The sequence below is a fragment of the Sinocyclocheilus grahami genome, unplaced genomic scaffold, assembly GCF_001515645.1.
Source record: "Sinocyclocheilus grahami isolate Dianchi unplaced genomic scaffold, SAMN03320097.WGS_v1.1 scaffold22.1, whole genome shotgun sequence".
Lineage (NCBI taxonomy): Eukaryota > Metazoa > Chordata > Actinopteri > Cypriniformes > Cyprinidae > Sinocyclocheilus > Sinocyclocheilus grahami.
The window spans coordinates 2,123,556-2,136,420 of record NW_015505201.1 but is presented as its reverse complement, the minus strand read 5'-3'; the positions used below and the strand labels follow the sequence as shown (position 1 = coordinate 2,136,420).

The window sequence follows — 12,865 nt, the reverse complement described above, 5'->3', positions numbered from 1 at the left end:
AGAGAGAGAGAGAGAGAGAGAGAGAGGGAGAGGGAGGGGGAGAGGGGGGAACTCACATCACAGTGGAGTCAGCTGTCTTAACCGTGGCTTGTGTACTGCAAACACATATTCATCACTGTGTCTGTCACGAGACTCTGTTCCCCTTTCGAGCTTGAACTGATGGTAAAACTAATGACATTATTTACTGTCTTTACATATATTTTGAAAGCTTCAAGCTCGCGATTATGGTAAGGGGCATTACATTTCCGATGAGTGCTTGCGGTGTTCGGCCAATCACAATGCACTGGGTCAGCTGGCCAATCAGAGCAGACTGCGCTTGTCGGAAGGAGGGACTTTGTAGAAAACGAAGCGTTTGAGAGAGGCGGGGCATAGAGGACTTACAATGATGTACAGTATTTGAAAAATAATGTGTTTTTTGAACATTAAAGCATGTCAACATATTCTGTTACACCAAATACACAAAATAATGATCTTTAAAAAAGCATCATATGACCCCTTTAAGAAAAAAATTATAAAAATGACAAAAACAACAAAATGACTTCCAACTTTAACTAAAATTAAATTCAATTGAAAACAGAAAATATAAAAAGAATTAATAAAAACTATAATAGAATCTAAACTATGTCAAAATAACACTTCTCAGAAACACTTTGGAGACATCAAGCATATATTATTTTATTCATAAGACCAAATCCATGACAAGGCAGTGAGATTTTTTTTGTTTGTTTTTTCTTTACAAGTTGTCATTTTTAAAGATACAAGATACATAGTTTTGTCATACTGAAGTGGTTTCCGTTATACAGTGAAGGACTGAATTATGTACGTTTAAGTCCAGAACTTTGTATTTCAGCTACCCAAGCTTAAGTAATCAAGAAGTATTAGATGCTCTGCCTGAATTTGTTAGGGGTTTCACAGCCAATTTGTCACTACAAATTGCTAAATTGAAGGCTAAAATATTCAAGATATTCATTTACCTTATGAACACACAAAAAATGTCATGTAACAGTCATAACTAAGGATTTAGAGCTCTGATTGATATAAATGATTGCTCATAAATGAGACAAAATTGCTGATTGACTCGACGAATGAGTTTTTGGCCATTCGATGCGTGTCTGTTTGTGAATGAAGATCTGATTGACACGGCAGATTTGTTAGACCGTCAGCGATTGCATGTTATTCTGCACATGGAGACTGACCACACATCCAACAACAGATGTATACCAATGAAAAGCAGATAAAGGAAAGATACAAATACTAATTCAAAGCTATTTATATCTTTTCACCCCATCACAGCTGGCTTTTGGTTGTGAACATTATTATTAATATTATTATTTCTTTTAAATGTACATATTTATCTCAATAACATACTCAACAGAAAGGACACAGCATGGCGATCCTGACTCTAGAGAAGGCTAAAATATTCAAGATATTCATTTACCTTATGAACACACAAAAAATGTCATGTAACAGTCATAACTAAGGATTTAGAGCTCTGATTGATATAAATGATTGCTCATAAATGAGACAAAATTGCTGATTGACTCGACGAATGAGTTTTTGGCCATTCGATGCGTGTCTGTTTGTGAATGAAGATCTGATTGACACGGCAGATTTGTTAGACCGTCAGCGATTGCATGTTATTCTGCACATGGAGACTGACCACACATCCAACAACAGATGTATACCAATGAAAAGCAGATAAAGGAAAGATACAAATACTAATTCAAAGCTATTTATATCTTTTCACCCCATCACAGCTGGCTTTTGGTTGTGAACATTATTATTAATATTATTATTTCTTTTAAATGTACATATTTATCTCAATAACATACTCAACAGAAAGGACACAGCATGGCGATCCTGACTCTAGAATATTTACAGCAATCTAACCGAAAACAAGACACATATAAAACATAAAACTCCTTCCGTGAGATTGTCACCATCACAAATGAACGGGTAACCATGGAAACAGATTGCAGGCTGCTGGAGGATACAGTCACGTGTGCAGGGAACGTTGGGCTGTGTTCAAAATAGCATACTACCATACTATGTATGCATACTAGTATACCGCAGTGCAGTGTGCACGAAAAAGTCAGATCAGAGGGGGATCTGCTCTGCTCTATTCAGTCTCAGCAGTGCCGGTCAAGGTCAGGACAAGGGCTAAGTCAGAGAGCTGAACAACTGCGTCTGCCAGTCGGCATCTGTGACTGACTCAGAGAGACAAAACAATGCACAAGGGTTGTTTTCTGATATCCTGAGCTCATTATATAATCACATGGCACCTATACATCTGCTTCACAGGACAGAATTGGGGTATTTTATTCTTTACCGGTGTAATATGAAGCAATATTTGTCCTGCAGATTACTGGATTCAATTATCAAGTCCATTGGTAAAACATTCCTGCATTCAGTGTGTTTCCCAGTGAACGGGGACTTTTCATTTTACTCGCTGTCTATGAGCATCATATCTCTCTGAAGTTTCTACCTGCAAACGTTCAAAGCATGAGAGGTGAGCTATATCAGGCTTAAAAGCTAAAAGCGTCAGTCCAACCTGACAATCATACAAGACAGCAGACAATGGTAAGTAGAGGGGCTGTCAGGTTTGAGAGCTGGAGAAATATTATTTGACTGAATGCCCAAAGGACTGAGCTATATCATAGCCAACCGGATGAATCGTACAAAGTCGATATCTCAGTAATATTTTACCCCAAAATAAAATGAAAAAATAAATAAATACATTTTACTGTGCATGAGGAAAATAAAGCCTATATTATGATTGTTTCATGACAATTAAGCATATTCCCTCACCTCACCCTTTATTACTGTAATGCTAAAAAAAAAACTAACAACAATTAGTTGATTAATTAAATGAATAAATATTGATATTAATGACATAATCACTGTAAATTATGACACTTCAGCACATTTTATGTGCCTTATCCTCCAATAATGTAAAGCTAAATAAATAAATACAAATAATCTTTCATTATTATTAATAACAATTATAATAAAAAATATCATTATTATTATTATTATTTGAATAAATATTGATATTAATTAATGATATAATCATTGTAAATTATTTATACTTAATGGTAATATTTGTAGCACAGCCTAAATTGCATGCTGATTTCAAATAAAAAATATTGACAGGATGATTTTTATTTCTGTATTACTGAGAATCATTAATGAAAATAAACTAAAACTATAAATAAACCCAAAACTAAAACATCTGGATGCATTACTCTAATTGTGGGTGTTTAACTGTGATGGCAATGTCACAATGGCATTGCAAATAATTAATCATTAAAAACTTATGCACAAAACTCAAAACTCAAATATCTGGATGCATTACAGTAATTGTGGGTGTTACAAATTGAGATGAAAATAACGTCACAGTTGCAAAAAATCATCATTTTTACACAACATCTTTGTGATTTTGGGGTCAAATATTTTCCAGATATGACTTGATGAGATTCACCGAACCATCTCTAGATTCCTCTACAGTACACCCAGCCTGCCGACCTGCAATCCGTCCCTCATTCTCAGACAGATGGCGCAGGATACTTGCATACCATGATGTAATGAAGCATCGGTTTTCACCTACAGTCATCCCTATTTGTACAGTATTTACATCGCGGTTAAATCAGAAACGTACATTAAACCTTCTACTACATCGGAACAGACAATCTGTAGACCTATCAACGACTCCAGGTCACGTCTTACTGCCTTGTCCTTTTTAGTACAAACCCAGTACAGCAATGTATCAGAATCGGACAAATACATATTTACAAACAATCCTGGTCTTCAGATTCAAACCCCTGATCGCCTTTTGCTTTTAGACATTGTGTGTGTATGTGTGTGTTTGTGAGCATAACCCTCAAAGCCATGCAATCAAACATGTCAAGTCATATTTTGCCTTTTATATTTTTCCAGGACTATATAAAAAAAAGAAAGAACTCGAACTGATGTATCCACCCAAAAACCATGTCCCTAATTATATAGTAGAAAAGTTAAATAAACAAGCAATCCATCTCAATGAAGAGAATAAATGAACTGATAAACAGTTAAATAAACAGACAGACCACTAAGAGCCTATGTAGAGTATTCAGCTCAGTTCATGTCGGGAGAACAAGAGAAACTGAGGAAGAGAATAAAGAGATGAGGCCTATGTTACATTTGAGAAGGCTGCCAGGCACCTCGTAGTGGCCAAGCCCAGGAACAGACATCTGTCCTGAGGGACAGCAGTTTCCATGGTTACCCTTTTCCTCCTTTACTCAAGGTAGATATCTTCGGTAGGACAGGCGTATTCTAAGTGCTCTTGGTAGTACTCCTGGAACGCCCGTCTGAAACAAGCACACAAGAGACATACGAGATCAGAACTTACACTTGTGTGTTGCGCTTTGTGAACAGCGTTTTGTTTTGCTTGTGTATTGTATTGATCATGTATTGCTAAAAAATGGTAGGGTTTCACATTTAGCTGTGACAACTATATACAGTGGGTACGGAAAGTATTCAGACCCCCTTTACAAATACTAATTCAAAGCTATTTATATCTTTTCACCCCATCACAGCTGGCTTTTGGTTGTGAACATTATTATTAATATTATTATTTCTTTTAAATGTACATATTTATCTCAATAACATACTCAACAGAAAGGACACAGCATGGCGATCCTGACTCTAGAATATTTACAGCAATCTAACCGAAAACAAGACACATATAAAACATAAAACTCCTTCCGTGAGATTGTCACCATCACAAATGAACGGGTAACCATGGAAACAGATTGCAGGCTGCTGGAGGATACAGTCACGTGTGCAGGGAACGTTGGGCTGTGTTCAAAATAGCATACTACCATACTATGTATGCATACTAGTATACCGCAGTGCAGTGTGCACGAAAAAGTCAGATCAGAGGGGGATCTGCTCTGCTCTATTCAGTCTCAGCAGTGCCGGTCAAGGTCAGGACAAGGGCTAAGTCAGAGAGCTGAACAACTGCGTCTGCCAGTCGGCATCTGTGACTGACTCAGAGAGACAAAACAATGCACAAGGGTTGTTTTCTGATATCCTGAGCTCATTATATAATCACATGGCACCTATACATCTGCTTCACAGGACAGAATTGGGGTATTTTATTCTTTACCGGTGTAATATGAAGCAATATTTGTCCTGCAGATTACTGGATTCAATTATCAAGTCCATTGGTAAAACATTCCTGCATTCAGTGTGTTTCCCAGTGAACGGGGACTTTTCATTTTACTCGCTGTCTATGAGCATCATATCTCTCTGAAGTTTCTACCTGCAAACGTTCAAAGCATGAGAGGTGAGCTATATCAGGCTTAAAAGCTAAAAGCGTCAGTCCAACCTGACAATCATACAAGACAGCAGACAATGGTAAGTAGAGGGGCTGTCAGGTTTGAGAGCTGGAGAAATATTATTTGACTGAATGCCCAAAGGACTGAGCTATATCATAGCCAACCGGATGAATCGTACAAAGTCGATATCTCAGTAATATTTTACCCCAAAATAAAATGAAAAAATAAATAAATACATTTTACTGTGCATGAGGAAAATAAAGCCTATATTATGATTGTTTCATGACAATTAAGCACATTCCCTCACCTCACCCTTTATTACTGTAATGCTAAAAAAAAAACTAACAACAATTAGTTGATTAATTAAATGAATAAATATTGATATTAATGACATAATCACTGTAAATTATGACACTTCAGCACATTTTATGTGCCTTATCCTCCAATAATGTAAAGCTAAATAAATAAATACAAATAATCTTTCATTATTATTAATAACAATTATAATAAAAAATATCATTATTATTATTATTATTTGAATAAATATTGATATTAATTAATGATATAATCATTGTAAATTATTTATACTTAATGGTAATATTTGTAGCACAGCCTAAATTGCATGCTGATTTCAAATAAAAAATATTGACAGGATGATTTTTATTACTGTATTACTGAGAATCATTAATGAAAATAAACTAAAACTATAAATAAACCCAAAACTAAAACATCTGGATGCATTAATCTAATTGTGGGTGTTTAACTGTGATGGCAATGTCACAATGGCATTGCAAATAATTAATCATTAAAAACTTATGCACAAAACTCAAAACTCAAATATCTGGATGCATTACAGTAATTGTGGGTGTTACAAATTGAGATGAAAATAACGTCACAGTTGCAAAAAATCATCATTTTTACACAACATCTTTGTGATTTTGGGGTCAAATATTTTCCAGATATGACTTGATGAGATTCACCGAACCATCTCTAGATTCCTCTACAGTACACCCAGCCTGCCGACCTGCAATCCGTCCCTCATTCTCAGACAGATGGCGCAGGATACTTGCATACCATGATGTAATGAAGCATCGGTTTTCACCTACAGTCATCCCTATTTGTACAGTATTTACATCGCGGTTAAATCAGAAACGTACATTAAACCTTCTACTACATCGGAACAGACAATCTGTAGACCTATCAACGACTCCAGGTCACGTCTTACTGCCTTGTCCTTTTTAGTACAAACCCAGTACAGCAATGTATCAGAATCGGACAAATACATATTTACAAACAATCCTGGTCTTCAGATTCAAACCCCTGATCGCCTTTTGCTTTTAGACATTGTGTGTGTATGTGTGTGTTTGTGAGCATAACCCTCAAAGCCATGCAATCAAACATGTCAAGTCATATTTTGCCTTTTATATTTTTCCAGGACTATATAAAAAAAAGAAAGAACTCGAACTGATGTATCCACCCAAAAACCATGTCCCTAATTATATAGTAGAAAAGTTAAATAAACAAGCAATCCATCTCAATGAAGAGAATAAATGAACTGATAAACAGTTAAATAAACAGACAGACCACTAAGAGCCTATGTAGAGTATTCAGCTCAGTTCATGTCGGGAGAACAAGAGAAACTGAGGAAGAGAATAAAGAGATGAGGCCTATGTTACATTTGAGAAGGCTGCCAGGCACCTCGTAGTGGCCAAGCCCAGGAACAGACATCTGTCCTGAGGGACAGCAGTTTCCATGGTTACCCTTTTCCTCCTTTACTCAAGGTAGATATCTTCGGTAGGACAGGCGTATTCTAAGTGCTCTTGGTAGTACTCCTGGAACGCCCGTCTGAAACAAGCACACAAGAGACATACGAGATCAGAACTTACACTTGTGTGTTGCGCTTTGTGAACAGCGTTTTGTTTTGCTTGTGTATTGTATTGATCATGTATTGCTAAAAAATGGTAGGGTTTCACATTTAGCTGTGACAACTATATACAGTGGGTACGGAAAGTATTCAGACCCCCTTAAATAAACCATCATATTCATCATATTTAGGAATTAAATAATAAATTAAACAAGGTCAATTTTGATGTCAAATGTTTGCATATTTTGTTTGTTTGTTTTTTCAGGCAAATTCGGAACCAGTTTGTTCACAATAAACCAGGATTTAAATAATAAACGAAATAAGGTCAATTTTGATGTCAAATTGACTAAATACCTACAATAATTTTTTTTACTTGTAATTTACAGTATATTTTATTTGTAATTTATGTTTTTCTTATTTATTAGTTTATTTATTTATCCAGTGCGGAGCAGTTATTGCATATTTTGTTTGTCTGTTTTTTCAGGCAAATTCTGAACAATTTGTTCACAATAAACCAGGATTTAGATAATTATTTCATTTTTCATTTTAAATAATAATTTAAATAATAATATTAAAAAGATCCATTTAAGCCCAGCACACATTATAACACAGAAGCTAGTCACACCAGCTAACTACATAGCTGGAGGCTTTACTAGTCGCATAAAGTGTGCAATAATAATAATAATGAATAATTTCAACAACTCTACAGAAAACTAAGGCTGTGAGTCTGTACAAGTGTGCAGGTTAATGAGCTCTCGTTATGTGCACTTGTGCTTTTTTTCTTGCGTAATTAACATGATGAAAGCAACGTATTGTCATAAAAACATTTTTAGTTTCTGTTCTTTAACTTTTCACTCGCACTTGGATCCTGACTCTTCTCTGCCGTGACACTAAATACCTACAATCATTTTTTTTACTTGTAATTTACAGTATATTTTATTTGTAATTTATGTTTTTCTTATTTATTAGTTTATTTATTTATCCAGTGCGGAGCAGTTATTGCATATTTTGTTTGTCTGTTTTTTCAGGCAAATTCTGAACAATTTGTTCACAATAAACCAGGATTTAGATAATTATTTCATTTTTCATTTTAAATAATAATTTAAATAATAATATTAAAAAGATCCATTTAAGTCTATTTAAGCCCAGCACACATTATAACACAGAAGCTAGTCACACCAGCTAACTACATAGCTGGAGGCTTTACTAGTCGCATAAAGTGTGCAATAATAATAATAATGAATAATTTCAACAACTCTACAGAAAACTAAGGCTGTGAGTCTGTACAAGTGTGCAGGTTGATGAGCTTCTGTCTTGTTATTAATGATGAAAACAAAGTATTGTCATAAAAACATCGTTAGTTTCTGTTCTTTAACTTTCTCCCCTTCATTTTTGTGCTAAATGATAAGGCTAAATAATGTATATGTTCATAAGGTCCTATTATGTAATGCGTCAGAGATAGCTGCCTCCTGCTGGGGCCCATAACTCCAAAAGAGAGAAACTTTAATAATGCACACAGCAGTCTGGCCTGTGCTCTGATAATGAAGCAGAGACCGATCACTCTCATTAACTTCTCTTCTCTGCTATTCTCAGTGTCAAAAGTTTCTTGTAAATGCTATTGTGATGTTTAAGAGCGTTACACTCACCCCACACACTCAGCTACATGTCTCATGGAGTCCTGAGAGACGAAGACGTGACATGCAAACCTGTTCAGCATCGGGTGCTTGGTGATGAAACCAAAATAACTACAGAGAGACACACAGAGAGAGGGACAAGTCTTATTTTGGCCTGCAAAATCTTCCAAAACTGATCAAATGCATGAAGACTTGTTTTGGCGTTTACTAAAAAAATAGAAAGTGGTAATGTATGTGTGTGTGTTTACCAGTTGTTTTTAGGATGACATCCACAAAAGGAGATGTTTTTCATTTGGAAGAAGTGACTACATCTGTCAAACTACAAAAAGAAATGAGAAGAGGAATTATATTAAATATCAAAATCCAGGCAAAATGCTGAAATTTAGATAGTCTCACAATGTATGCTCCGGGTGTGTGTTCACGGTGTGTGTGTGTGTGTGTGTGTGTGTGTGTGTGTACTACTCACTGCTGTGTGTGTGCACTTGGATGGGTGAAATGCAAAGCACAAATTCTGAGTATGGGACACCACACTTGGCCACATGTCATGTCACTGCCACTGTATATTGTGTTAATTATGTGTTTTTCTAATTAAAAATCATGCACATATAGACATTAACAGTATTATTTTATTTTTTGTAAAAAAAATAAATAATACATTTAAAAAAAATATATATATATATATACATATACAGTATATATATATATATATTTTTTTATTTTTTTTTTAATTCATTTACACATCAGATGAAGACTCAGAAGCCAAATAATAAATAAAAAAATAATGATAATAAATATGAAAAAGTCTACGAGAGGACCAGATTAATACTACTAGCTTTTTTTAACTCCATTTATCGTATATTTTGTTTGCAGAATAAATGAATCATTGCTGACTGCTGATTGGGTAAACAAGACTACTGTCATATCCAGCAGGGCAAAATAAAAATAAAGTTGCACCTTTACATTTTTTCTCTTTTTCTCTCTCTCTTACCTCCCCTGAAAAGTCATACTCATCATCCAAACTCATGACTAGTTTCACACCCTGCAGGCTTATTTCCAGCTCACAAATAGATGGGGGATGAAGATGCACCGTCTTCTTCCTTGCCATAGCGATCTGAAAGATAAACAAACTCATTAGTTCTTGTTTGCATCATATGATGTAACATTGTGCATTCATTGAGTACTATCTCACACAAGTAAAGCACAATCTGATACATTTCCTGTTTGCGGTACCTTCTGCATGGCAGCACACAGGATGCCATTGCCTTGGTGATAAGGAACTTCCACCGAACCCAGGAACTGCACTCGGAAGCTTTCCATCCAAGCAGGGTTCCTCTTCATCGCTATGGAAACACACGTATATAGACAATGCTGACTCACCAAGTGCTTTAACAAAGAGACCAGATGTGAAGGTCAAAGAAAAAGAAACCAGTCCCATATCCCTTACCAGAAGGACTCTTTTAAAGAAGTATATACATATTTCCCCCCCAAAACAGTGATCCCAAAAATGTATATTTTTGAAAACAATTCAAACAATGTATTTTCAAAATTCTTACTCATCAGATATTTTGTTTGGCAAACAACCTCATGGGCGTAGTATGCTGGGAAAATCCCTCTGGCCCCTGTGCGCATGTTATACCCACGGTACCAGTAATCATCCTCCTCTTCCTCAACGAATAATGGATCATCAATGTCTAACTCCAGCTCATCTGCATGTCGTGGGATGAACCTGCAGCGTGGGCATTAAAACTTGCATTTGTATTGCATGCAATAGATATTATGAGCAGTCAATTTACTGTTTTAACAGATACTGAAAAAGAAGAGCTGCTTGAGAGTTTGTGATTGGGCTTTAAACCAGACTGGAGCTTTTTGTTTAGAGCTACTCTTGGTGTATTTAGGTTATAGTGTGGGTAGCATTCCTCACCTGAAGACCGCTCTGTGAGTCTGATCTCTTTCTTCTCCATTTATAGTGCACGAGAAAAGCCCAAAGGACTCTGTGCCTGAAACACACATAATCCAGATGCATTATGTCACTGTATACTGAGATATAAGTCCCAAGGTAGTGTGTGTGTGTGTGTGTGTGTGTGTGTGTGTGTGTGTCACAGAGTACCGCAAAACTAATTTAGAAGCAGGTCATACAAAATCCTTCTGACATCTTCTGATGTCATCTCATTAGGATTATTAAATATCCTTTCTGTTCAGCGAGACAGGCTCCTAAATTATGTAAAATGATCATCTAAATCTCTTAAACTACTAAAAGGACTCAGAATGGCTCTGTGAATGGGAATGCATTTAATTTGGTCATTTATTTAGGTAATATACAACAATTTATTTTGCGTTTCCTCCTTGAGCATATTTGTATATTAAACCTTTACAGTAGCTTTAAAATTTTTGCTGTGTTAGTCATATTAGTTTAATCCAGCGAGAGAGCAAACAATAACAAAGGATGGCTTTTTGGCACCAAGAAATCTTTCAAAGAAACCAAAATGAAAGGATCATTGACAAAAACAAAAATTTTGTCATCATTTACTCACCTTCATGGCATTCCAAACCTGTATAACATTATCTCTTCTGTTTTTGTCCATACTGTGAAAGTTAATGGGGTCCAAAACAATACTGGACCACATTTACTTTCTTTGTATGGACAAAAACGATTGAACACATTTTCCAAAACATCTCATTGGTTTGGAATTAAATGAAGGTGAGTAAATGATCACAGAATTTTTTGGGTGAACTAGAACTATATAAACTAACTGTGTTAAATTTCACTTACTGGAGGACCGTGACGTGCTGTTGACAAACACATTGAGGAACTTCTTTGAGAAAGGTAAATCCGCCTCAGGGGAGGAGTCTTCTTCAGAGGAGCTTAACAGCAAACCAGGTCTCATGCCTCTTTCCATCTGGCCCTGGCCATAAATATCTTCATCTTCATCGACAACATCCTGATCACAAATAGTAGAGAGTCCATCACTGTCCTCACTAAGAACAGAGGTACAGCGCTTCAGGCTCACCAGTTCAAGGGTTGTGTTTTCATCCACCACTAGGGTGTACTTCATTGAATCATACGCCAAGGAGTCATTGATGGGCCGGTCGGAAGTTGTGTTCCTCAACTCTCGCACACTCTCATCAATAGGTGGGGAGCTGTCCAAGTAAGCCTCATTTCCGTAGGGTGAAGGTTCCTTGTGAAGATCCTCCAGAAAAGGGGAGGTATCTTGCTCATCTTCATCATTATCTGTCGAGTACGTAAGACTGAAACAGTGATTGGTCTGTGCTGTTGGGAGGTCCAGCGTAAGGCTGTTTTTGACTTCTGTGATTCGCTGCAAAGTGATCTGATCGACCCGTGTCTCCCGTCCCTCGTCTTTGTCGCTGATTATGCTCTCGCTCAGGCTGGGAGACTCCAGCTCCTTCATTCTCTCCATCATCAAGTCATTATTTGGCTCCTCCTCTTCTTCTTTCTGCTTGTTTTTTAATGAGTTCTGGGATGGGAAGTCCTCCGATTCATGATTCTTTGCCCTCGTTTCGAATTCCTCTGTAAAGATGGGTATAGCGTTGCCATATATGGGGTTGCTAATGTACAGACAAGAGTCCGTTCTCTTGCTTTCCTTCTGTCCCTCTTCAGATACATAGCTGGCTTCTCTCTCCTTCTCTTCATCCAGTCTCATCTCTGAATTTTCAGAGGTCACCTCCTGTGACTTTTCTTCAGATTTCTGCTTTTGTAAATTGCAGAAATCCATCTCATTGAAAGTATCTGTTTCCAGGTCCGATGAGGGTGAGATGGTGTCAGAGATGGAGGCTGAGCGTTTGAGGCACTCTTCTGGGCAGCTGATTGGGTAGGAGCCTTCTGAGATCATCCTGTTGACCAGGTTGCTAAGAAGCCACGGAGAATCAGAGTTTTCACTGAGCTCGTCCTCTGACTCTGACTCTGAGACTCCCTCGCTGTTACCATCATAGTCGTCGACAGAGGGCACGAGTTTAGGGCCAACCGGCAAATAGAAGGAGCGTTTGAAGCTTTCAAGACTGTGGTCAGGCTCAATCTTCAACAACAGCTGCTG

The 12,865-nt window shown here is 36.8% G+C and overlaps 1 protein-coding gene across 1 annotated transcript in view; it reads right to left on the bottom strand.

The window, feature by feature from the left end:
- Positions 1 to 6,073: 6,073 nt before the first annotated feature.
- Positions 6,074 to 12,865, bottom strand: part of LOC107559864 (uncharacterized) — a gene marked incomplete at its 5' end in the record, with an annotated part of 41,723 nt that continues 34,931 nt past the window's right edge. The window contains 8 exons of the mRNA XM_016243883.1: positions 6,074 to 7,163; positions 8,829 to 8,927; positions 9,065 to 9,135; positions 9,805 to 9,927; positions 10,047 to 10,156; positions 10,370 to 10,542; positions 10,738 to 10,813; positions 11,587 to 12,862. Of these exons, the coding sequence (XP_016099369.1) occupies positions 7,091 to 7,163; positions 8,829 to 8,927; positions 9,065 to 9,135; positions 9,805 to 9,927; positions 10,047 to 10,156; positions 10,370 to 10,542; positions 10,738 to 10,813; positions 11,587 to 12,862 (2,001 nt within the window). The remainder of the gene's footprint in view (positions 7,164 to 8,828; positions 8,928 to 9,064; positions 9,136 to 9,804; positions 9,928 to 10,046; positions 10,157 to 10,369; positions 10,543 to 10,737; positions 10,814 to 11,586; positions 12,863 to 12,865) is intronic.